At 46.9% G+C, this 26,502-nt stretch overlaps 1 protein-coding gene across 1 annotated transcript in view; it reads left to right on the forward strand.

The window, feature by feature from the left end:
- Positions 1–295: 295 nt before the first annotated feature.
- sirt2 (sirtuin 2 (silent mating type information regulation 2, homolog) 2 (S. cerevisiae)) overlaps positions 296–26,502 on the forward strand; it is a 56,996-nt gene continuing 30,789 nt past the window's right edge. The window contains 7 exon segments of the mRNA XM_085973295.1: positions 296–496; positions 7,378–7,415; positions 9,049–9,097; positions 14,575–14,691; positions 21,818–21,859; positions 24,381–24,487; positions 25,825–25,881. Of these exon segments, the coding sequence (XP_085829421.1) occupies positions 481–496; positions 7,378–7,415; positions 9,049–9,097; positions 14,575–14,691; positions 21,818–21,859; positions 24,381–24,487; positions 25,825–25,881 (426 nt within the window). The 5' untranslated portion in view covers positions 296–480.

A 26,502-nucleotide genomic window follows, 5' to 3' on the forward strand; every position in this document is an offset into this window, starting at 1 on the left:
GCGACCCACTGAGCCACAGCTGACGCTAACTGGATTATTCCTATATTTTTCCCTGATGCTTGACAGCTCTGGAACTGAAGCTATCCAAAAGCTGGCCAATGAGTCACTGATCTGCAATTGTGCCATCACTTTTCATTACTTAAGTCTAGGTGTTGCAATGTTTTTTTTCCCCCTTGTAAAAATGCATTGCACGGGCCACTTCCCCTGGACAGCATGATTATTTTCTCTTATTCAACGATTGCCTTCTTTCTACTATTTGTCCTCATCCTGTTTTTGATTGACCGTATGGAAATAGCCACGAGAACAGCGTCCGAGCACAGCATTAAACTGTACAACACCAATCGTTGAGGGCGGAACCTTTCTTTAGGTCCTCGGTTGGCGCACCGCCAGGATTTGGAGGGCGGGGGCTGAGTGGAACGGGGGACCCGAGTCGGCGACGGACAAGCGACGGCCGAGCGGGAGTGAAGAGAAAGCGCCTCCATGTCGGAGTCAGAAGGTGAAAATTCGGATCGAAGTTGACCGCAACCTAAATAAAAGGGCGTTTGCCGGCTCTCTCCGGTGCCGCGTTTCGTTGTTAAATCCTCTCGGCGGGCGCTGGGGCCGCCATTTCGCGGCGGCAAAAAAAAATGGCGGCGCTTCGGGGGACGGACGGACTGGGACGGCGATGACGCACTGTGATTGACGTGGCGTCGGAACCAATCGGAAGCTAGGATTACTCTTCCTGGAACCAGCGGCTCGACCAATCGCCATCCAGTCCCCGCCCCCGCCTGGATGGACATGTCCTCACTGAGCAAATTCCCCAGGCCAGCCACACTGGAGGTCCTGCTCTGGCAATGATCCTGCCACTTTTCCAGGGATATGTGCAACATTCTTTGTCCCCAGTCCTCATCACCAATTCACAATTCAAATCGCTTTATTGGCATGATAAGTTACATCTTATGTTGCCAAAGCATCAAAATACATTTATGGTTTAGCACATAAACGCAGTTCTATTCATAGTGTATAAACAGGTATATCCCTGAGTGTATAAATATACATTCGCATTGTTTATATATATTCTTTTCTTAGTTTACTGGTTGTCCCTCTGTTCATGGCAAGCTGTAACATAGTGTGCCGCCAGTGTTACACAGCTTCTCTCCCAGTAGGAATGGGAGTTTTTGGTTGTCATTCAGATTTCTGAAATCAGGGCATATTTGTGAGAATTTTTGGTAGAAATTCTCCCTGATGCCCTGATATTTTCCGCAGGCTGTGAGGAAGTGCATCTCTGTCTCCACTACTCCCTGATTGCAGTGAGCGCATATCCTGTCTTCTCTTGGCAGCCTGGTCTGCCTGTGTCTGCCTTTTTCGATCGCTAGGCTATGTTCGCTAAGTCTGTACCTTGTCAAGGTTCTTCTCAGTTTGTTATCCTTTACCATGGTCAGGTAATCAGCTATGTTGTATTGTCTGTTTAGGGCCAAGTAGCAATTGAGTTTGCTTTGGGTTTTTGTTGTTTCTGCCCAATATGTCAGATATTTTTCCTTTTGCTTAGCGACGATTGTGTTGGGTCGAATTCTTTGTGTTACCCTGTCACTGTCCTGGGGCTGGTTATTGTTAGTAGTTACTTCACTGAGTCCCAGGACTAGTTGACTGAGGGTATTCTTCTTTATGGTCAGCTCTTGGCATTTCAGGGCGTCGTAGTGATAGCATTGGGGATTGCTCATTTGTAGGTGATTCCAAAATTTGGTGGCTCTTTTTTGGATAGTGATTATTAATGGATATTGGCCTAGTTCCGCCCTGCATGCATTGTTTACTGTTTTCCTTTGAGTCCGGAGGATACTTTTACAGAATTCTGCATGTAGGATCTCAATTGGGTGTTTGTCCCATTTTGCAAATTCTTGTTGAGTTAGCGGTCCCCATACCTCACTGCCATAGAGTGCAATTGGTTCAATTACTGATTTGAAAATTTTGAGCCAAATGCTAATTGGGATTTCTATTTGGATTGATTTTTTGATGGCATAGAAAGCCCTTCTTGCTTTCTCTTTCAGTTCATTCACAGCCAGTTTGAAGTTTCCCGTAGAACTGATTTTTAAGCCCAAGTATGTGTAGTTAGTGGTTTGTTCAATTTTGGTTGTTCCTACTGTGAAATTTATTTTGGGTCCCTGATGTTTGGATCTTTGCTGGAACACAAGGACTTTGGTTTTTTGGGGATTTATTGTCAGGGCCCAAGTCTGGCAGTACGACTCCAGCAGGTCCAGGTTTTGCTGTAGCCCCTCTTTAGTAGGTGACAGCAGAACCAGGTCGTCTGCATAGAGGAGGAATTTAACCTTGGATTCATATAGGGTGAGGCCGGGTGCTGTAGATTGTTCAAGTAGTTTTGCCAATCCATTTATGTAAATATTAAAGAGTGTCGGTGAGATTGGCGAGCCCTGCGTCACCCCCCGCCCCTGTGGGAAGTATTTTGTTTGTTTGTCTCCAATTTTAACTGCACATTTGTTGTTTGTATACTTTGATTTAATTACATCATATGTTTTCCCTCCTACCCCGCTTTCGATAAGTTTCAGGAATAAACCGTCATGCCAGATGGAGTCGAAAGCCTTCTGGAAATCTACAAAGCATGCGTAGATTTTGCTTTTGCTATGGTGAACGTGTTTGTCAATTAGGGTCTGTAGGGTGAAGATATGATCGGATGTTCTATAGTTTGGCAGGAATCCAATTTGGCTTTTACTCAAGACATTGTGCTCCTCAAGGAAGTTTATAAGTCTTTTGTTTATGATGCTACAGAATACCTTCCCCAGGTTACTGTTTACACAGATGCCTCGATAGTTGTTTGGGTCGATTTTTGTCCCCACTTTTGTATATGGGCGTTATGAGTCCTTTGTTCCAGATATCAGGGAAATCAACCCAACATCACTTTAAACCCCCCCCCCCCCCCCCCCCAAGAGGGGGAGAGAGCGCAAATATGGTATTGAGATAGAGGATCGGCCATAGAAACAGAAGATAGGAGCAGGAGTAGGCCATTCGGCCCCTCGAGCCTGCTCCGCCATTTAATGAGATCATGGCTGATCATCCAAATTCAGTACCCTGTCCCTGCTTTCTCCCCATACCCCTTGATCCCTTTAGCCTTAAGAAATATATCCAACTCCTTGAATATGTTTAATGAATTGGCCTCCACTGCCTTGTGTGGTAGAGAATTCCACAGGTTCACAACTCTCTGGGTGAAGAAATTCCTCCTCATCTCTGTCCTAAATGGCTTACCCCTTATCCTTAGACTGTGACCCCTGGTTCTGGACTCCCCGGCCATTGGGAACATCCTTCCTGCCTAGTCCTGTTAGAATTTTATAAGTTTCAATGAGATCCCCTCTCATTCTGTTAAACTCCAGCGAGTATAAGCTCAATCGACCCAATCTCTCTTCATACGTCATTCCTGCCATCCCAGGTATCAGTCTGGTGAATCTTCGCTGCACTCCCTCCACGGCAAGAACATCCTTCCTCAGATCATATTGAATGGCGGAGCAGGCTCGAAGGGCCGAATGGCCTACTCCTGCTCCTATTTTTTTCTATGTTTCTGGTCATTTATCACATTGAAAGAAAGAAAGAAGTTGTACCTTTCGGCACTTCAGGCCTTCCCCAACACGCTACCCAGCCAACAAAGTACTTTTTGAAGTGTATAATTTTTTGAAAGACGGCTCCTCCGACAGTGCGGCACGCCCTCAGTGCTGCACTGGGAGTGTCGGCCTAGGTTTTGCTCAAGTCTCTGGGGTGGGGACTTGAACCCGCGACCTCCTGGCTGAGAGGCGAGGGCGACACTCCAATGTAATGGAAAAGGAGATGAGAAAGTCTTATGTGGATTTTAGCAAGGCTTTCGATAAGGTCTCGCATGGCAGACTGGTCACAAAAGTAAAAGCTCATGGGATCCAAGGCAAAGTGGCAAGTTGGATCCAAAATTGGCTCAGAGGCAGGAAACAAAGGGTAATGGTCGAAGGGTGTTTGTGTGACTGGAAGGCTGTTTCCAATGGGATTCCGCAGGGCTCAGTACTGGGTCCTTTGCTTTTTTTATGGTATATATCAATGATTTGGACTTGAATGTAGGAAGTATAGGTCGAACCCCGGTAATCCGACACCCAACGGTCCGGCACCTTCAGTGGTCCGGCACGAATTGAAACCGGCGGTCTTTAGTTTGCGGAGCAGCCACTCGGCGGCGCCACCGTTTCCCGCGATATAAACAAACATAATATTGTACCTAATATTGTTATTTTAGGTGTTATTTACCTAACCTTCAGTGGTTCGGAATTTTCAATGGTCCGGCACCGGCCTGGTCCCGAGGGTGCCGGATTACTGGGGTCCAACCTGTATGATTAAGAAATTTGCAGATGATACAGAAATTGGCTGTGTGGTTGATAATAAAGAAAGCTGCAGACTGCAGGAAGATATCAATGGACTGGTCAGGTGGGCAGAACGGTGGCAAATGGAATTCAATCTGGAGACGTGTGAGTTCATGCATTTGAGGAGGGCTAACAAGGCAAGGGAACACACTATAAATGGTAGGACACTGAGAAGTGCAGATTAGAGGTACCTTGGAGTGCATGCCCACAGATCCCTGAAGGTAGCAGGACAGGTAGATAAGGTGGTTAAGAAAGCATACGGGATACTTGCCTTTATTAGCCGTGGCATAGAATACAAGAGCAGGGGGGTTATGCTTGAACTGTATAAAACACTAGTTAGGCCGCAGCTAGAATACTGCGTGCAGTTCTGGTCACCACATTACAGGAAGGATGTGATTGCACTAGAGAGGGTGCAGAGGAGATTTACGAGGATGTTGCCTGGGCTGGGGAATTTTAGCTACGAGGAAAGTTTGGATAGGCTGGGGTTGTTTTCTTTGGAACAGAGGAGGCTGAGGGGAGACTTAATTGAGGTGTATAAAAATTATGAGGGGCCTAGATAAACTGGATAGGAAGGACCTATTTCCCTTAGCAGAGGGGTCAACAACCAGGGGGCAGAGATTTAAAGTAATTGGTCGGAGGTTTAGAGGGGAGCCGAGGAGAACTTTCTTCACCCAGGGGGTGGTGGGGGTCTGGAACTCACTGCCTGAAAGGGTGGTAACCAGGCAGAGACCCTCACTGCATTTAAAAAGTACTTGGATATGCACTTGAAGTGCCGTAACCTACAGAGCTACGGACCAAGAGCTGGAAAGTGGGATTAGGCTGGAGAGCTCTTTGTCGGCCGGCACAGACACGATGGGCCGAATGGCCTCCTTCTGTGCTGTAAATCTCTATGATTCGATGAAAGACTTGTATTTCTCCAGCACCTTTCACGACCGCAGGATGTCCTAAAGCGCTTTACCGCTGATGAAGTACTTTTTGAAGTGTAGTCACTGTTGTAATGTAGGAAACGTGGCAGCCAATTTGCACACAGCAAGATCCCACAAATAGCAATGAGATAATGACCAGATCATCTGTTTTTTTAGTGATGTTGATTGAGGGATAAATATTGGCCCCAGGACACTGGAGATAACTCCCCTGCTCTTCTTCGAAATAGTGGCCGTGGGATCTTTTACGTCCACCTTGAGCGAGCAGACGAATCTCAGTGCAGCACTGAGGGACTGCTGCATTGTCGAAGGTGCTGTCTTTTGAATGAGATGTTGAACTAATGTTCACCTTGATGTAAGAGATCCCATGGAAAAAAAGCAAGGGAGTTCTCCCAATGTCCTTTTTGCCAACATTCCTCCGTCAACGCCTCCGAAAAAAGGGAGCTTGCGGTGCGCAAACTGGCCACCGTGTTTGCCTACAAAACAACAGCGATTCCATGACCAAAAGATAGCTTTAGTTTTCGAGCACACCCTTGGTGTACAATCAACATGAGATGATCTTGCCAATATCAACATTAGTCAAACAGACCAAGGACCTGTGGCACTATTGGAAAAGCAGTGGAAATCCCCCAGTGTCCTAGCCCACATCGAGTGCTACAGATATATTACAGGTAGTTCTTTTCCTTTCTTTGTGAAGTGTTGTCAAAAAGAAAGACAGACTTGCATTTCTATAGCTCCTTTCACGACCACCGGACATCTCAAAGCGCTTTACAGCCAATGAAGTACTTTTTTGAAGTGTAGTCACTGTTGTAATGTGGGAAACGTGGCAGCCAATTTGCGCACAGCAAGCTCCCACAAACAGCAATGTGATGATGACCAGATCATCTGTTTTAGTAATGTTGATTGAGGGATAAATATTGGCCCCAGGACACCGGGGAGAACTCCCTCGCTCTTCTTCAATAGTGGCCGTGGGATCTTTTACATCCACCTTGAGCGAGCAGACGGGGGCCTCGGTTTAACGTCTCATCCAAGAGACGGCACCTCCGACAGTGCGGCACTCCCTCAGCACCGCACTGGGAGCGCCAGCCTAGAGTTTTGTGCTCAAGTCTCTGGAGTGGGGACTATGAACCCACAACCTTCTGACTCAGGCGAGTGTGCTGCCCACTGAGCCACAGCTGACATATAGAGGATTAAATTCCGACGACAGGCTTGAATTCCCTCGAATATAGAAGATTGAGGGGCGGTCTGATCAAAGTGTTTAAAATGTTAAAAGGCTTCGATAGAGTAGCTACACAGAAACTATTTCCTCTGGTGAGGGAATCAAGAATAAGGGGATATCATCTTATAATTAGAGCCAGGCCAGTTAGGAGGGAAATCAGGAATTTCGGAGGGAAATCAGGAAGCACTTTTTCACACAAAGGGTAGGAGAAATCTGGAATTCTTTCCCCAACAGGCCTGGGGATCAATTGAAAATGTCAGAACTGAGATCACAAATTATTTTGTTGGGTAAGAGATATGGAGCTAAAGCGGGTCAATGGAGTTAAGATACAGATCAGCCATGATCTGATTGAATGGCGAAACAGGCTCGAGGGGCTGAATGGCCTCCTCCTGTTCTTAGATTGTTTGTGAACACCCCCCCCCCTAGTGTTTTGGGTGTCGGCCCTTTCTCAGAACTTCCAAGTCCCCGCCCTCAAACCCGGATCTGTCTTTTCTCTTTTCACAGATGTGTAAATTCGCAGGATTTAAAAATTTCATTTGCGATTTCCAGTCTTTGCATTTTCTAAATTAATCTCAACAAAATTGAAAGCTGTATGTCTCCAGCATGACGTTCATTTGTGGTGGAGAGGGGGAGGGGGGGGAATGACAAACCTTTATTTGCGAGGGAGATGGCCACATATTATTTTCCCCGCACGCGACATTTTGCACAAGTGTCGTTGTTTGATGTGACTGTGCAGTGTGGACGTGCAAATGAATGAAAAACGCTCCGCCAAGTCCTATTTTTCTGAAGCTGGTTTGATACCCCCTTTAAACCCAGGAAAACGTGCCTGCTAACTAATGAAGTTACCTTCAACATATTTTTTTTCCTTCCCCAGCCTTGGACCCGAAGACAGGAGCAAACTCAGCAAGTGAGGTAACAAAATAATATACATTTATTATAACATTTCTTCCCAACCTTGTACAGGAAACTTTGGTTTTCCGGAGGTTGTATGTCCGGAATACTCGATCTAACAGCAAAAATCAGGAGCCGTTTTCTATAAGTTTTTTTAGATCTCGTTTTTTTTTTCCCCAGTCAGGCACTGCAAGGTCTGTAGCTATAGCAACAGCTTCAGCTAGAGACGCTTGCAGCTGCAGCCGACTCTTTTTAGAAGCTGTTGCTAAGCAACAGTGTTTGTTGTCCGATACGGAGATGAAAACCTCCGTATGCTTCAACATTAACTTTGTATGTCCGGCAGTTTTGATAGATCGGCAACACGTCGGTGCCGGATATCACAAAGTTTCCTGTAATCAACCCTGACCCGAATATATTCCTATATCTCATTGTTTTTGTGCTCGGAGTTTCATCCAGGGAAAGGGAAGTAAATACTATTGCTGCGCATTCATTGTCAAACTTGAACCCCTCTTGGGTGAGGCGTATTTTCGGATTCTAGGCTGAGATGGTAAGGGCATGGTGAGTGAATCAGCAACGGGGAAGCATAAGCCTGGGGCTTGCACTGGGGGGGAAGTTAGAAGAAACTTTTCCCCCCACAGAATTATTAGAAAAGCACAGGCTTGCTGGTGGCACTCTCGCTTCTGAGTCATGAGGCCGTGGGTTCAAGCCCCACGCCAGAGGCTGCGAGCACAAGATCCAGGCCGACACTTCAGTGTAGTACAGGAAACTTTTTTTTCATCCGGCTCGGACGGGACCGACGTGGTGCCGGTTCATCAAAAATTCCGGATAACCGAACGCTATAGTAAAAGATACGGAGCAAAGCAACAAACCCTGTTGCAGGTTCAAAACAATGGCCACAAGTTGCAAGCGTCTCTGTAGCTTAGCAACAGCTGCAGCCACACCCTTGCACAGCAACACATGGAGGAAGGCAAGTAATTAAAAGTTACCTGAACCTACTCCTGAATTTTGCCGGTTAACCGAGATTTCCGGTTATTTAGGTGCTGGTAAATCGAAAGTTTCCTGTACTGAGGGAGCGCTGCACTGTCGGAGGTACCGTCCATCTTGGATGAGGCGTTTTTTTGGACGTCAGGGTGGTCGGGCGGGAAAGTGGAGTGGAGGTGGAAGATCAGCCATGATCTTACTGAATGGCGGAGCAGGTTCGAGAGGGCGTATGGCCGACTCCTGCTCCTAATTCTTATGTGAACCAAGGCCTTCACGGCACTATTTGACTAAGTTGTGGGGGGGGGAAATTCTCCCAGTGTCCTGGCCCACAGCTTTCCCTCAACCAACCTCACCACACCCCCTCCAAAAAAAAATAGATTACCTGGTGATTTATCTCATTGCTGACTACATTTCTAAAGTACTTCATTGGCTGTGAAGCGCTTTGGGACGTAGTGGGGTTGTGAAAGACGCTGGAGAAATGCAACATCTTTCTTTCTAATACGCAACGCTTTACCACAAGTGGCTACAGAGGCAGAGACTGTTGCACCACTTCAAAGGGAATTGGCTAAGTTTTTGAAACAGAAAAGTACAAGAAAATGGGATTGCAGTAGATTGTTACCGTTGAAGAATTGCACCAGCCGCTACCAGCAGTTTTCTCTCTCTTTTCCTCCAGAGCTCGGATTCACAAGGGGAAGCGGGCGAGCAATCTGAAGTTGCTGAAAGTACGTACCGTTTCCGTCGCCAGTATTTTACTTACCACATCTCTATAATCATGTTATTTCCCCTCCCTCCTTTTATCCCTTCCCTCCATCCCGACGGCGCTGACTTCCTTTTGGAACACAGTTCCACGGCCGCCAGTTCAGGGTTAGCCTCACGTTATTTCCCAAGCGGAGCAGGTTGATAATTTTTTCCCAGGCCTCTGCCTATGGCTCTTTGCGCGCGTGGTTTGCCTCGTGTGGTGTCAACCCTTCAGTCCTGTCTTATTTGGATGAGTCTAAGATAAATTATAATTTATCAGATATGTTGGAGGAGGTAAACAAGTCGCTTTTGCAGCTTTTGACCGAAAGCAAGGCAGAACGGATAATGCAAGAGTCATGGGTAGAATCAAGAGCAGCAAAAGGTAGTTAGCCTAACAAAGCGGTGTGTGCTTCTGCACGTAGCCTTTCTGAAGCCCTTAAGTCTGGGTAAAACATCTTGATCAAACCATACAGGAAGCTGTATTCAACATTTTAAATAGCTTACTTTACCCACTACACAAGAAGGTATTTCGGCAGAGACACATGTGATGGAAGCTAGGCGACCATTAGCGATGATCATTTTAGACAATGGAGCAGGATCTGATGAGGACGAGGCCCCTATGGTTGTGCGCGTTTGATGCCCTAAGGGACCATAATAAGATGGCCAAGGAGGTTAAACTCAATGACCCAAGGGTCACAAGCCAAAACCTGCTGACTTATGTGAATGATCACAAATGCAACCCCGCTGCCACTGGATGCCAAAGAATTGACTTTCAGAACACGGCGCTGGAAAAATAGCTGACGTGTCCCTACAGGGAGTAAGCATTCCATTGTACTAGTACATATGGCAAATAAAAATTGAATTGAATATATGGGCAATGAAATGACTATAAAGAGGGGAAAAAGCTCTTACTATCTTGTCAATTTGGGAGAACAGGAGACAGCATTCGAACCCAACCTAACCGAGTGTCCCAAGTGTGAGGACGCAGTCAACTGCTTAATTATGGCCTGTATTAGAATAGGTCTGAGACTCTTGCTAATTGTCTATTAATCTAGTGTCTAATTTTTTATTTATTTATTCATTCATGGGATGTGGGCATTGCTGGCAAGGCCAGCATTTATTGGTGGTGAGCCGCCTTATACAACTGAGTGGCTCGCTGGGACATTTCAGAGGGCAGTTAAGAGTCAACCACATTGCTGTGGGTCTGGAGTCACATATCGGCCAGACCGGGTAAGGGCGGCAGATTTCCTTCCCTAAAGGACATTAGTGAACCAGATGGATTTTTACAGTCCGGTAGTTTCATGGTCAGACACGACTGATAATAGCTTTCTATTCCAGATTTTAAAAAATTTAATTAACTGAATTTAAATGGGATTTGAACTCATATCTCCCCAGATCATTAGTCCAGGCCTCTGGCTTATTAGTCCAGTAGCATAACCACTATGCTATTGCACCCGTTTAAGTTTGCATGGACTTTTGACTAATAAAGTAATATGTTGAACTGATGACTCATGAGTTCATTAGAACCAGAACGTAACAAAATATTTTTTTTAAATGTTGCATAGGGCACACAACTCCTATAAGTGTCACATTTAATTGGGTCACACTTTAGCTGTCACACTTCAGATGTATCCTCGGCGTCAGTGCGAGCAGTGCTACGGGAGGTCTGTTAGTGCATTATTTATGACTTCCACACCTCCCACGTTGGGTGTTAGAGTGGGGTTCGTCGACCTGAATCTGTCTTAACAGAAATACACAGATACACTATCTCTCTCTCACAGAGGTCTTTTATTTAACCACTAACACACGGGTTAAATAAGAAACACAACTTGACGTCCTGGAGTCCTCTAGTGCCCGGTGGTCAAACCGACAATCACTTGAACATAGATAGGAGCAGGAGTCAACCTTACAGCCTTGCGAGCCTGCTCCGCCATTCAATAAGATCATGGCTGATCTTCGACCTCAACTCCACTTTCCCGCCCCATCCCCAGATCCCTTGATTCCCCGAGAGTCCAAAAATCTATCACTCTCAGCCTTGAATATACTCAACGACTCGGCATTCACAGCCCTCTGGGGCAGAGAATTCCAAAGATTCACAACCCTCTGAGTGAAGAAATTCCTCCTCATCGCAGCCTTAAACGGCCGACTCCTTATCCTGAGACTAAACCCCCTAGTTCTAGACACTCCAGCCAGGGGAAACAACCTCTCCGCATCTACCCTGTCAATCCCCCTCAGAATCTTGTATGTTTCAATGAGATCCCCTCTCATTCTTCTAAACTCCAGAGAGCGTAGGCCCATTCTGCACAATCTCTCCTCATAGGACAACCCTCTCATCTAGTGAACCTTCATTGCACCCCTCTCTAAGGCCTCAGATAAGGAGACCAAAACTGTGCCCAGTACTCCAGGTGTGGCCTCACCAAGGCCCTGTACAATTGTAGTAAGACTTCCTTACTCTTATACTCCAACCCCCTTGCAATAAAGGCCAACATGCCATTTGCCTTCCTCATTGCTTGCTGTACCTGCATGCTAAGCTTTCTATGTTTCCTGTACGAGGACACCCAAATCTCTCTGAACACCAACATTTAATAGTTTCTCACCATTGAAAAATATTCTGTTTTTCTATTCTTTCTACCAAAGTGAATAACCTCACATTTCCCCACATTAAACCCCATCTGCCACCTTATTGCCCACTCACTTAACCTGTCGACATCCCTTTGCAGGCACTTTGTGTCTCTTCCTCACAGCTTACTGTCCCACCTAGCTTTGTATCGTCAGTAAACTTGGATACATTGCACTCCGTCCCTTCATCTAGGTCATTTAATATAGATTGTAAATAGCTGAGGCCCAAACACTGATCCTTGCGGCACCCCACTAGCTACAGCCTGCCAACCGGAAAATGACCCGTTTATCCCTACTCCCTGTTTTCTGTCCATTAACCAATCCTCTATCTGTGCTAATATATTACCCCCAACCCCACGAATCTGTTGAATCTTTAGACATCTTCTTTCCATTAGACCAAGACACATTTGTGCTAGCCAATTGCAGTAAAGGAGCCAGGTATTGTTAAGTCCTTATATCCTTTGTGTCTACACTCCTCCTGTGATTTTCACACGCACATCTCAGTGATTGGTTCCTTCAGGCGTGTCTATTCCCCTTGTTGTTCATGGTTGGTTCAAAGTTTAGTGGGTTTACCTCATAATGCATGTCACTTGTTGAAGTTTAATGGGGGTCTTATCTCAAGACAGTACCGGTCGGTTCTGCTGGTCCCATAGCAACCCAAGATTTGTCCTTGGTTACCAGCTACCTTTGTCTGACAGATAGGGCTGGACTTTACTTACCGAGACGAGTTGGGGGGGCGGGACTGCTGCCTTCCGGGTTCGAGTCCAGCCCCCAGCGCGTCTGACGAACAGATGCTATTTTGCCCTGATAGCCTTGTTAAGCCCACCCTGCAGGATTGCCAGCCAATTAAGGGAAAGCCGGTGTCAGATGATGTCAGTTGATGACGCTTCATCTGCCAGTTTTCTTAAAGGTATATGCACCACACTTGTTTGACAGATGAATTGTCAGTGTTTGACAGCATTGAGGTGCTGCCAAACACTGATAATCACTGTCCAAAGGTGAGCCCTTGCACCCAGGCTCTCCAATGACTCTCTCCTTAGGATAAAACAGATGGCAGCTGCAGCTGAGATTGCAGAAGCCATCTGTCACTTCTCCCGATGAGATGAAGTTACACAAACACTTCACAGCTTGTCACCTGCAGAAACATCTAACCACATTAAAAATTACTTTCACAACATTTCCTTACCTCTGATACTAACCAGTGTCCCATTGCATCCTTCACACCACTTCTGCAGCTGTCATCCAAACACCAACATAACAACAGACCCACAGCACGTCTCACTTACCCTGGCGGGGTTCCCCGACGTCGGGAAGCCCACAGCAGCAGTCGAAAAATTGGGAAAAGCCTGTTAACAGGCAGTTAGGTGGCTATAATCCTCTTCCCGCCGCCAAGAGTCGGGTCCCTGCGCAAATCGGGGACCCGACTCCCGGGAAGATTGTATGGAGGCGGGTTGGGAGCGGGTTCGGGACCCGCTCCCATTCTTTTTGACTTTCCCAGCAGACCCGCCTCCTCGGGGCTGGTAAAGTCCAGCCCATAATGTCTGTTACAGGTTCCTCTATATTCCTCAGCTTGCAGTTGAATGTGGTTTCGCCATCGTTCAAGTTCTCTTTTGTATTAAAGCTCCTCTTCTTCTTCTTCGGGATGTTTAAAACAGATTTTCCCTTCCGTATTTATAATTATGTTGGGGTAAAAATGGTGATTTTGAACGGAAAGTATGTCATTTGTTTTCAACTTCTTTAGCTTGTGAATTTGGTGCTCGGAGGGCAAGGGATGCCAGGTTTGGGGAGTGGGACACATTCTGGTTCCGGGCACCCAGTGTTGGTGCCAAAACAGCTGTAGAATAAACAGATGCAGATCAAGCTCCCGCCAGTATCTCAACCATGTGCCCCAGCCACCTTCATTTAAGCAGAACATCACTAACTTGCGTTGCTTGTGACATTTTTTCCCCAATTTTCAACAGTTCCTCTGAGATTTGCCAGCCTCGTGGCAGTTTCGTGCTGTGGGTCCATGTCCACTGGGGAACTGGGTTGGTGAGACTGGCCAATCCCCATTGACATAAGAAAACTACTAGGCACTTGGTCTAAGCGTTAAACAAAGCTTTAATCAACTGTTTTACAACATGGAGGTCTAGTTGTGTCCTTCACTAGTTCCTGTTAAGAATGTCCTGCGCAAGCTGGGCCCGTGCCCGAGTATTTATACTCTCCCTGGACAGCGCCACCTGTAGGCCGCTCAGTATTATTTCATGAGTCTTTTCTTTCCTGAATGACTGATTCATGTCACCCGTTTCATGTAAACCCTTACAACCAGCAGTTAGATGTGTCAACGTCCGTGGTCTATTGCAGGATTTACTGCAGAGGAGGTTTACCAGAAATGGTGCCAGGGGACGCGGGACTTCGGTTCCATGGAGAGACTGGAGAAGCTGGGGTTGTTCTCCTTAAAGCAGCGAAGGTTAAGGGGAGATTTAAAAGAGGGGTTCAAAATCATGAAGAGTTTTGATAGAGTAAAGAAGGAGAAACTGTTTCCACTGACAGGAACCTGAGGACACAGATTTAAGATAATCGGCAAAAGAGCCAAAGGGGAGATGAGAATTTTTTTTTACGCAGTGAGTTGTTGTGATCTGGAACGCGCTGCCTGAAAGGGCGGTGGAAGCAGATTCAATAGTAACTTTCAAAAGGGAATTGGATAAATACTTGAAAAGGAGAAATTTGCAGGGCTACGGAGAGAGAGCAGGGGGGAGTGGGACTAATTGGATAGCAAGAGCCGGCACAGGCACGATGGGCCGAATGGCCTCCTGCGCTGTAAGATTCTATGATTTCTTACTCACCGACCTTTCCTCTGCAGTGGAGTTTCTGAGGAACTTGCTGTCGCGATCACTTGACCTGCAGGAACAGCCGCCCAAGAAGACGCTGGAGGAACGTAGTCTGGAGGGAATAGCAAAGTACATCCTGAGCGAAAAATGTAAGTTGTCGACCATTTAACCGTTGTTGAAGTGCGAAAAATCAAACCTCAAGTGCCATTTAAGGCGGTTAAGAAGGCAAATGGTATGTTGGCCTTCGTAGTTAGAGAGTTAAATGCGTGGCTCAAAGACTGGTGTGGGAGAAATGGGTTTTGCTTCCTGGGACACTGGCACCAGTACTGGGGCAGGAGGGAGCTGTTCTGTTGGGACGGGCTTCACTTGGCCAGTGCTGGGACTAGAGTCCTGGCGGATCATATAACTAGGGCTGTAGAGAGGGCTTTAAACTAGCTAGTGGGGGGGAGGTTCCGAGAGAGCAAATAATAAAAATGACAACAGAGAAGGTCATAGACTTAGGTAGCAGTGGGGAAATTAAAAACCAGAGCGTGTCAGGAAGGGGCAGAAGGTATGGAGTAAAAGATAAAGTAATAAAAAGGGCAAAAGCAGGAACTAAGTGTCACAAAACATATTTGAAAGTTCTCTATCTGAATGCACGTAGCATTCGTAACAAAATAGACGAGTTAATGGCACAAATAACTACATATGGGTATGATCTTGTGGCCATTACAGAAACATGGCTGCAGGGTGACAATACCTGGGAATTAAACATACCAGGTTATTTAACGATCAGGAAGGACAGGCAGGAAGGAAGGGGAGGTGGGGTGGCTATGTTAATAAAGGAAGGAATCACTGTAATACAGAGAAATGATATTGGGTCAAAAGATCAGGATAATGAAACAGTTTGGGTGGAGGTAAAGAATAATAAGGGGAAAAAAACACTAGTGGGCGTAGTCTATAGGCCTCCGAACAGTTGCAACTCTGTTGGACGGAGTATCAATCAGGAAATAGTTGAGGCTTGCAATAAGGGAGCATCTATAATTATGGGGGATTTTAACTATCATATTAATTGGACAAATCAAATTGGGCAGGGCTGCCTTGAGGATGAGTTCATTGAGTGTATTAGGGATGGGTTTCTTGAGCAGTATGTAACTGAACCGACCAGGGGGCAAGCAACCTTAGATCTGGTCCTGTGTAACGAGACAGGATTAATTAATAATGTCCTAGTAAAGGATCCCCTTGGAATGAGTGACCATAACATGGTTGAATTCCATATTTAATTAGAGGGTGAGAAGGTTGGATCTCAAACAAGCGTGCTAAGCTTGAATAAAGGAGACTATGAAGGTATGAGAGCGGAATTGAGTTGAGTGGATTGGGAAAATAGATTAAAGGGTAAGACGATACATGATCAGTGGTGTACATTTAAGGAGTTATTTTACAACTTCCAAAAAATATATATTCCACTGAGAAGAAAAGGGTGTAAAAGAAAAGACAGCCGTCCGTGGCTAAGTAAAGAAATTAAGGATAGTATTCGACTAAAAACAAGGGCATATAAGGTAGCCAAATCTAGTGGGAGGATAGAGGATTGGGAAAACTTTAAAAGACAGCAAAAAATAACAAAAAGATTGATTAAGAAAGGGAAGATAGATTATGAAAGTAAATTAGCAAAAAATATAAAAACAGATAGTAAGAGTTTTTATAGTTATATAAAAAGAAAAAGGGTGGCTAAAGTAAATGTTGGTCCCTTAGAGGATGAGACCGGGAAATTAATGGTGGGAAATATGGAGATGGCAAAAACACTGAATGAATATTTTGTATCAGCCTTTACAGTAGAAGACACTAAGAATATCCCAACACTGGACAAACAGGGGGCTATAGGGGGGGAGGAGCTAAACACGATCAAAATCACTAAGGAAGTGGTACTCGGTAAAATAATGGGACTCAAGGCGCATAAATCACCTGGACCTGATGGCTTACATCCTAGGGTCTTGAGGGAAGTGGCGGTAGGGATTGTGGATGCATTGGTAATAATTTTCCAGAACTCCCTGGACTCGGCAAAGGTCCCGGCAGACTGGAAAACTGCTAATGTAACACCCTTATTTAAAAAGGGCAGTAGACAGAAGGCTGGAAACTATAGACCGGTTAGCCTAACATCTGTGGTAGGTAAAATTTTGGAGTCCATTATTAAGGAGACAGTAACAGGACATTTGGATAATCATAATTTAATACGACAAAGTCAGCATGGTTTTATGAAGGGGAAGTCATGTTTGACAAATTTGCTGGAGTTCTTTGAGGAAGTAACATATAGGGTGGATAAAGGGGAACCAGTGGACGCAGTGTATTTAGACTTCCAAAAGGCATTTGACAAGGTGCCACACAAAAGATTATTGCTTAAGATAAAAAATCACGGGATTGGGGGTAATATTCTGGCATGGATAGAGGATTGGCTATCTAACAGAAGGCAGAGAGTTGGGATAAATGGTTCATTCTCAGACTGGCAATCAGTAACTAGTGGTGTTCCACAGGGGTCGGTGCTGGGTCCCCAACTCTTTACAATCTATATTAACGATTTGGAGGAGGGGACCGAGTGTAACATATCAAAGTTTGCAGATGATACTAAGATGGGAGGGAAAGTCGTGAGTGAGGAGGACATAAAAAACCTGCAAGGGGACATAGACAGGCTAAGTAAGTGGGCAGAGATTTGGCAGATGGAATACAATACTGGAAAGTGTGAGGTTATGCACTTTGGCAGGAAAAATCGTAGAGCAAGTTATTATCTTAATGGCAAGAAACTGGAAAGTACTGAAGTACAAAGGGATCTGGGGGTCCTGGTGCACGAAACTCAAAAGGTTAGTATGCAGGTGCAGCAAGTGATTAAGAAGGCCAATGGAATGTTGGCTTTCATTGCTAGGGGGATAGAATATAAAAATAGGGAGGTATTGCTTCAGTTGTACAAGGTATTGGTGAGACCGCACCTGGAATACTGCATACAGTTTTGGTGTCCATACTTAAGAAAAGACATGCTTGCTCTCGAGTCAGTACAAAGAAGGTTCACTCGGTTAATCCCGGGGATGAGGGGATGGACATATGAGGAGAGGTTGAGTAGATTGGGACTCTACTCATTGGAGTTCAGAAGAATGAGAGGCGATCTTATTGAAACATGTAAGATTGTGAAGGGGTTGGATCGGGTGGATGCGGGGAGGATGTTCCCGATGATGGGTGAAACTAGAACTAGGGGGCATAGTCTTAGAATAAGGGGCTGCTCTTTCAAAACTGAGATGAGGAGGAACTACTTCACTCAGGGTGGTAGGTCCATGGAATATGCTGCCCCAAAAAGCTGTAGAAGCTACATCATTACATAAATTTAAAACAGAAATAGACAGTTTCCTAGAAGTAAAGGGAATTAAGGGTTACGGGGAGCGGGTAGGAATTTGGACATGAGTCTAGGTTCGGATCGGTCATGGCCCTGTGGGTAGCGGAGCGGGCCCAGGGGCCGTGTAGCCCGATCCTGCTCCTATTTTGTGTGTCTAATTCTGTTAGATTCAGGAGATGGTTCTGTGATAGTAGATTGGCGGTTAGGATCAGATCAGCCATGATCTTATTGAATGGCGGAGCAGGCTCGAGGGGCCGATTGGCCTACTCCTGCTCCTATTTCTTATGTCCTTATGTTCTTATGGTTCGAGTACAGGAACAAGGATGTCTTGCTGCAGTTGTACAGGGCCTTGGTGAGACCACACCTTGAGTATTGTGTGCAGTTTTGGTCGCCTTATCTGAGGAAGGATGTTCTTGCCATGGAAGGAGTGCAGCGAAGATTCACCAGGCTGGTACCTGGGATGGCAGGAATGACGTATGAGGAGAGATTGGGTCGATTGAGCTTGTATTCGCTGGAGTTTAGAAGAATGAGAGGGGATCTCATTGAAACTTATAAAATTCTAAATGGACTAGACAGACTAGATGCAGGAAGGATGTTCCCGATGGTCGGGGAGTCCAGAACCAGGGGTCACAGTCTAAGGATAAGGGGTAAGCCATTTAGGACAGAGATGAGGAGGAATTTCTTCACCCAGAGAGTGGTGAACCTGTGGAATTCTCTACCAAAGAAGGCAGTAGAGGCCAATTCATTAAATATAGTCAAGAAGGAGTTGGATATATTTCTTAAGGCTAACGGGATCAAGGGATATGGGGAGAAGGCAGGGACAGGGTACTGAGTTTGGACGATCAGCCATGATCATATTGAATGGCGGAGCAGGCTCAAGGGGCTGAATGGCCTACTCCTGCTCCTATCTTCTATGTTTCTATGTTTATTTAAGTCTAGGATGTTGCTTGGCTTTAACCTTACTTTATTTTTTTAAAAACTTTTTTTGAATTTTTGGGACTTTGGCACTCATCAAGCTGAGGGATGTCAGTGGTGAAGAATGGAACACTTTCAAGAACAACAACTTGTGTTTATATAGTGCCTTTAACGTAGTAAAACATCCCAAGGCGCTTTACAGGAGCGTTATCAAACAAAATTTGACACCAAGCCATGCAAGGAGGTGACCAAAAGCTTGGTCAAAGAAGTAGGTGATGTAAGAAAACTACTAGGCACTTGGTCTAAGCGTTAAACAAAGCTTTAATCAACTGTTTTACAACATGGAGATCTAGTTGTGTCCTTCACTAGTTCCTGTTAAAGAATGTCCTGAGCAAGCTGGGCCCGTGCCCGAGTATTTATACTCTCCCTGGACAGCGCCACCAGCAGGCCGCCCAGTATCATTTCATAAGTCATTTCCACATGAATGGCAAGATTCATGTCAGTAGGTTTTAAGGAGCGTCTTAAAGGAGGAGAGAGAGGCGGAGAGGATTCGGGAGGGAATTCCAGAGCTCGGGGCCCAGACAGCTGAAGGCACGGCCGCCAATGGTGGAGAGATGGAAATCGGGGGATGCGCAAGAGGCCAGGATTGGAGGAGCGCAGAGATCTCGGAGGATTGTAGGAGGTTACAGAGATAGGGAGGGGGTGAGGCCATGGAGGGATTTGAAAAGAAGGATGAGAATTTTAAAATCGAGGCGATGCCGGACCGGGAGCCTGATCCGATAGAGCAGCTAGATGCTAGAGTAACGCTCCCTCTGCTCTACTGCAGCGACGTGCTGCAGCCCAAACTTCAGAAGAGTGCTCTCTCCTTCAGCAATGTGGCATTTTTCATTTCCCACACACCAGCCATCCATCCAGTGGCCTCTACGGACCAGATTGCCAATTAATTAGTGTTCAGTGTTTATTTCCCTCTACTCCTCCTGCATTGTGCACCATTTTAGAGGATGGGCCAGGCACCTGCTCCCAGGCTTCAGCTGAAGTTCCCACTAGATAGTGGCTCAGTGGGCAGCACTCTCGCCTCTGAGTCAGAAGGTCGTGGGTTCAAGTCCCACTCTAGAGACTTGAGCACAAAAATCCAGGCCGACACTCCCAGCGCAGTGCTGAGGGAGTGCTGCACTGCCAGAGGTGCCATCTTTTGGATGAGACGTTAAACCGAGGCCCCGTCTGCCCTCTCGGGTGGAGCTAAAAGATCCCACAGCCACTATATTGAAGAAGAGCAGGGGAGTTCTCCCCGGTGTCCTGGGGCCAACATTTATCCCTCAACCAACATCACTAAAAACAGATGATCTGGCCATTGTTACATTTCTGTTTGTGGGAGCTTGCTGTGCGCAAATTGGCTGCTGCTTTTCCTACATTACAACAGCGACTTCACTTCAAAAAGTACTTCATTGGCTGTAAAGCGCTTTGGGACGTCCGGAGGTCGTGAAAGGCGCTATAGAAATGCAAGTCTTTCTCTTTCAGCCCCAGTTTGGGTTCCGCCAGGGCCACTCAGCTCCTGACCTCATTACAGCCTTGGTCCAAACATGGACAAGAGAGCTGAACTCCAGAGGTGAGGTGAGAGTGACTGCCCTTGACATCAAGGCAGCATTTGATCGAGTGTGGCATCAAGGAGCCCTAGCAAAACTGAAGTCAATGGGAATCGGGGGAAAACACTCCACTGGTTGGAATCATACCTAGCACAAAGGAAGTTGGCTGTGGTTGTTGGAGGTCAGTCATCTCAATCACATGACATCACTGCAGGAGTTCCTCAGGGCAGTGTCCTAGGCCCAACCATCTTCAGCTGTTTCATCAATGACCTTCCCTCCATCATAAGGTCAGAAGTGGGGATGTTCGCTGATGATTGAACACTTCAGCACCATTCGAGACTCGTCAGATACTGACGCAGTCCGTGTCCATATGCAGCAAGACCTGGACAACATTCAGACTTGGGCTGACAAGTGGCAAGTAACATTCGCACCACACAAGTGCCAGGCAATGACCATCTCCAACAAGCGAGACTCTAACCATCTCCCCTTGACATTCAATGGCATTACCATCGCTGAATCCCCCACTATCAACATCCTGGGGGTTACCATTGATCAGAAACTGAGCTGGACCAGCCATATAAATACTGTGGCTACAAGAGCAGGCCAGAGGCTGGGAATTCTGCGGCGAGTGTCTCACCTCCTGACTCCCCAAAGCCTTTCCACCATCTACAAGGCACAAGTCAGGAGTGTGATGGAATACTCTCCACTTGCCTGGATGAGTGCAGCTCCAACAACACTCAAGAAGCTCGACACCATCCAGGATAAAGCAGCCCGCTTGATTGGCACTCCATCCACCACCTTCAACATTCACTCCCTCCACCACCGGCGCACTGTGGCTGCAGTGTGTACCATCTACAAGATGCACTGCAGCAACTCGCCAAAGCTCCTTCAACAGCACCTTCCAAACCCGCGACCTCTACCACTTAGAAGGACAAGGGCAGCAGACGCATGGGAACATCACCAGCTACAAGTTCCCCTCCAAGCCACACACCATCCTGACTTGGACCTGTATCGCCGTTCCTTCACTGTCGCTGGGCCAAAATCCTGGAACTCCCTTCCTAACAGCATTGTGGGTGTACCTACACCATATGGACTGCAGCGGTTCAAGAAGGCAGCTCACCACCATCTTCTCAAGGGCAATTAGGGATGGGCACTAAATGCAGGCCTAGCCAGCCAGCGACGCCCACATCCCATCAATGAATAAAAAAAAATTAAAAAAATACTCTGGTATCTTACTGTCTGGAGTTGGCCAGTTTATTCACGCACCTTTGAGCACATTTATCTTTGATTCCTCTTTTCATCAATTGTTATCTGGCGGAATTGAAAGGCGGAGGGGAGGGAAATAAGGAGCATTCTACGAGTGGTTAGTCTTTGTTTAACATCTATCCATTGCTTAATATTTTTTACTCATTTTGCCTTCAGGCCAGAAGATTATCTGCATGGTTGGAGCTGGCATATCAACATGTAAGTGTGTGGTCTTCTGTTAACTAGTCTGTTACAAAAGGGTCAATTTGACATTTATTCCCACTGCCGACTAAGGTTAGTCCTGTAGAGGTGAGCAAGAGCACATCTCCACAGTTATGTCCCGCAGGAACATAAGAAACAGGAGCAGGAGTCGGCCATTCGGCCCCTCGAGCCTGCTCCGCCATTCAGTAAGATCATCGACCTCCTCTCCACTTTCCTGCCCGATCCCCACATCCTTTGATTCCCCTAGATCACACCTGGAGTACTGTGTACAATTTTGGTCGTCTTACCCAAGGAAGGATATACTTGTCATCGAGGGAGTGCAACGAAGGTTCACAAGATTGATTCCTGGGATGGCGGGACTGTCGTATGAGGAGAGATTGAGTAAACTAGGCCTTTATTCTCTTGAATTCAGAAGAATGAGAGGGGATCTCATTGAAGCATACAGAATTATGACAGGGCTTGATAGGGTGGATGCTGGGAGAATGTTTCCTTTGGCTGGGGATTCTAGAACCAGGGGCCACAGCCTCAGGATAAAGGGTAGGCCATTCAGGACTGAGATGAGAAGACATTTCTTCACTCAGAGGGTGGTGAATCTTTGGAATTCTCTACCCCAGAGGGCTGTGGTGGCTCAGTCATTGGGTATATTCAGAACAGAAGTCGATAGATTTCTGACTAGTAAGGGCATCAAGGGATATGGCGATAGGGCCGGTGAATGGAGTTGAGGCAGAAGATCAGCCGTGATCTCATTGAATGGCAGAGCAGGCTCGAAGGGCCGAATGGCCTGCTCCTGCTCCTATTTCTTATGTTCTTAGAGTCCAAAAATCTATCGATTTCTGTCTTGAATATACTCAGTGACTGAGCCTCCACAACCCTCTGGGGTAGAGAATTCCAAAGATTCACCACCCTCTGAGTGAAGAAATTCCCCCTCGTCTCAGTGCTAAATGGCCGACCCTTTATTCTGAGACTGTGACCCCTGGTTCAAGACTCCCCAGCCAGGGGGAAACATCCTCCCTGCATCTATCCTGTCAATCCCTTTAAGAATTTGGTATGTTTCAATGAGATCACCTCTCAGCCTTCTAAACTTGAGAGAATATAGGCCGAGTCCACTCAATCTCTCCCCATAGGACAATCCCCCCATCCCAGGAACCAGTCTGGTGAACCTTCGTTGCACTCCCTCTATGGCAAGTATATCCTTCCTTAGGTCATCGTCGTCGTACGTGTCTTCACACTGTTCCCTTTGGGGAACTGTATGAAGTGGTGGAAGGATTTCTGGCCGCGATTAACGCTCCTTCCGTGACCGTAACCATCTTTGTACCAGCCATTAGGGTGGTTAGTCCTATGGCGGGAGGGTTTTACGGGCTCCCACAACCCATACGAGGGGGGGGGCCACCCACACCCATGGACGCAAGTATCCTGCTGGATGTCAACCCAGAATTTAGAGCCGGCGCTCCGACTCCACTTGCCAGGACTGTCTGGAGCGGGGTTCGAAACCCTACGCCTTCTGGCCCAGCGGCGGGGATGCGACCGCTATGCCAAAGGCCCACTCCCTTCCTTAGGTAAGGAGACCAAAACTGTACACAATACTCCAGGTGTGGTCTCACCAGGGCCCTATATAATTGCAGTAAGACGTCTTTACTCTTATACTCAAATCCTCTTGTAATAAAGGCCAACATACCATTTGCTTTCCTAATTGCTTGCTGTACCTGCAAGTTAACGTTCAGTGATTCGTGCACAAGGACACCCAGGTCCCTCTGAACACCAACAATACTCCAGGTGTGCTCTCACCAAGGTCCTATATAATTGCAGCAAGACTTCTTTGCTCTTATTACTCCTATATATTGGGACAATCTGAGCTTTTTGTCTTTACCACTGCTTACGTGTGTACCGTGCAGTGTTGCGGTGTAAATCCATCAACAATAACTTGCATTTATATAGCACCTTTAACATAGTAAAACGTCTCGAGGCGCTTCACAGGAGCGATTATCAAACAAAATTTGACACCGAGCCACATAAGGAGAAATCAGGACAGGTGACCAAAAGTTTGGTCAAAGAGGCAGGTTTTAAGGAGCATCTTAAAGGAGGAGAGAGAGGCGGAGAGGTTTAGGGAGGGAATTCCAGAGCTTAGGTCCGAGGCAGCTGAACCACGGCCGCCATTGGTGGAGCGATTAAAATCGGGGGATGCGCAAGAGGCCAGAATTAGAGGAGCGCAGAGATCCCGGGAGGGTTGTGGGGCTGGAGGAGGGTACAGAGATAGGGAGGGGGGGCGAGGCCATGGAGGGATTTGAAAAGGAGGATGAGTATATTAAAATCGAGGCCTTGCCGGATCGGGAGCCAGTGTAGGTTTACGTTCACTTGCTGCACTGACCATGGGATGGAAGCTGCATTTTCCCAATTAACAGTAGATCCTTCACTTCGAAAGCAATCCACTGTCGAGAGACCGACGACCTGATCAGCCGCTACTGCGCAGCACGCACATTTTCGAAATGCTATTTCCATGAATTCTTTTCCCCAATCACAGCGGCTGGAATCCCCGACTTCCGCAGCCCCGGTACCGGCCTCTACCACAACCTTCAGAAGTACGACCTGCCATATCCAGAAGCAATTTTTGAAAGTGGCTACTTCAAGGTAACAGATGCTTATTTTGTTGTTTTAGTTGCCCTTCTTGTGTTACAATGCATTATATTTGTGCCAGACAAGAACCCAAGAGTCAGCTGAGCCTTAGAGAGAGGTTTGCGTCCTCGCTCCGTGGAGGGGGGTTGGCGCTACGCTGCGCTCACTCGTCGAGTCGATCTCTGGTTGCCTCGCCGTGAGTTACTATGTTTGGTCACAGCAGAAAAGACAGACTTGCATTTCTACCTCAGGACGTCCCAAAGCGCTTTACACCCAGTGAAGTACTTTTTTTGACGTGTAGTCACTGTTGTAATGTGGGAAACGCGGCAGCCAATTTGCGCACAGCAAGATCCCACAAACAGCAATGAGATAAATGACCAGATCATCTGTTTTTTAGTGAGTTAAGACACTCCTCAAAACCTACCTCTTTGACCAAGCTCTTGATCGCCCGTCCTAATATCTCCGTACATGGCTTGGAGTTAAATTTGATGACGCTCCTGTGAAGCACCTTGGGACGTTTTACTAGGTTCAAGGCGCTATATAAATACAAGTTGTTCGTCTCCTTTTAGTTTGGGCTTCAACGCCTAGCAGCCTTGCGTGGCAGGACTTCAGCACAGTATCCTGCCAACAAAGGCACAACCTGGGATTCCCTCCCCATCCGGATTGTCTGAGGGGGAAGAGCGGGGAAAACCGGGCACTTCCTTGTTTGGGTGGGTGCGGCTGAAGACTTACCCTTTATTTTCTTCCTTGGGACAAGTCAAAGGTTCTCCATTATAATGGATTGTCGGCCGTGGCTCAGTGGGGCAGCACCCTCGCCTCTGAATCAGAAGGTTGTGGGTTCGTGTCCCACTCCAGAGACTCGAGCACACAAATCTAGGCCGACACTCCCAGTGCAGTGCTGAGGGAGTGCCGCACTGTCGGAGGTGCCGTCTTTCGGATGAGACGTTAAACCGAGGCCCCGTCTGCTCTCTCAGGTGGACGTAAAAGATCCCACGGCCACTATTTCGAAGAAGAGCAGGGGGAGTTCTCCCCGGTGTCCTGGGGCCAATAGTTACCCCTCAGTCAACATCACTAAAAAACAGATGATCTGGTCATTATCACATTGCTGTGTGTGGGAGCTTGCTGTGTGCAAATTGGCTGCTGCGTTTCCTACATTACAACAGTGACTACACTTCAAAAAGTACTTCATTGGCTGTAAAGCGCTTTGGGACACCCGGTGGTCGTGAAAAGTGCTGTATAAATGCAAGTCTTTCTTTATTGGACTCCCAAGTGTCTGCTACTTCCTGATTGTGTCTTGAGGTAGTCCTGCGTCGCTTTGTTAATGTCACTGACATTCCTCTGTTATATTTCAGCAAAATCCAGAGCCATTTTTTGCACTGGCAAAAGAACTGTACCCCGGACAGTTTAAGGTAAGAGATGATTTAAAGTAATTGGTCGGAGGATTAGAGGGGATTTGAGGAGAACTTTTTCCACCCAGAGGGTGGTGGGGGTCTGGAACTCGCTGCCTGAAAGGGTGGTCGAGGCAGAAACCCTCATCACATTTAAAAAGTACTTGGATATGCACTTGAAGTGCCGTAACCTACAGGGCTACGGACCAAGAGCTGGAAAGTGGGATTAGGCTGGATAGCTCTTTGTCGGCCGGCACGGACACGATGGGCCGAATGGCCTCCTCTGTGCCGTAAATTTCTATGATTCTATGACGCATATAAAAGAGTTTGAAACAAATATTTCAACCTAGCTCCCCCCCCCCCCCCCCACCCGTTAAAGGCAGTCTGTAACTGCAGCCGGGCAAACCCAGGCTTATTCTGCCTGGAGAGTTGGGAGGGGGGGGGGAAGATTCGGTTGCTTTGCGCCTCCCGTTAGTGCCCCCTAACTCCTCCCGCGAAATTCAGCAGGAGGTTAGTGGCGGCAGTAGCCAGTGGCGCCCCGTGGAGCTGCACGTCATCGCCGTGCGCAGCGCCCCCTGACCTACCACCGGACGCTGTGCCCGACAGGGTCAGGGTGGCATTTCAGCGGCCGCGGCAGCGCAA

This window comes from Somniosus microcephalus, chromosome 34 (assembly GCF_052327205.1).
Source record: "Somniosus microcephalus isolate GS21.2 chromosome 34, FLI_Smic_1.0, whole genome shotgun sequence".
In the NCBI taxonomy this organism is placed as follows: domain Eukaryota; kingdom Metazoa; phylum Chordata; class Chondrichthyes; order Squaliformes; family Somniosidae; genus Somniosus; species Somniosus microcephalus.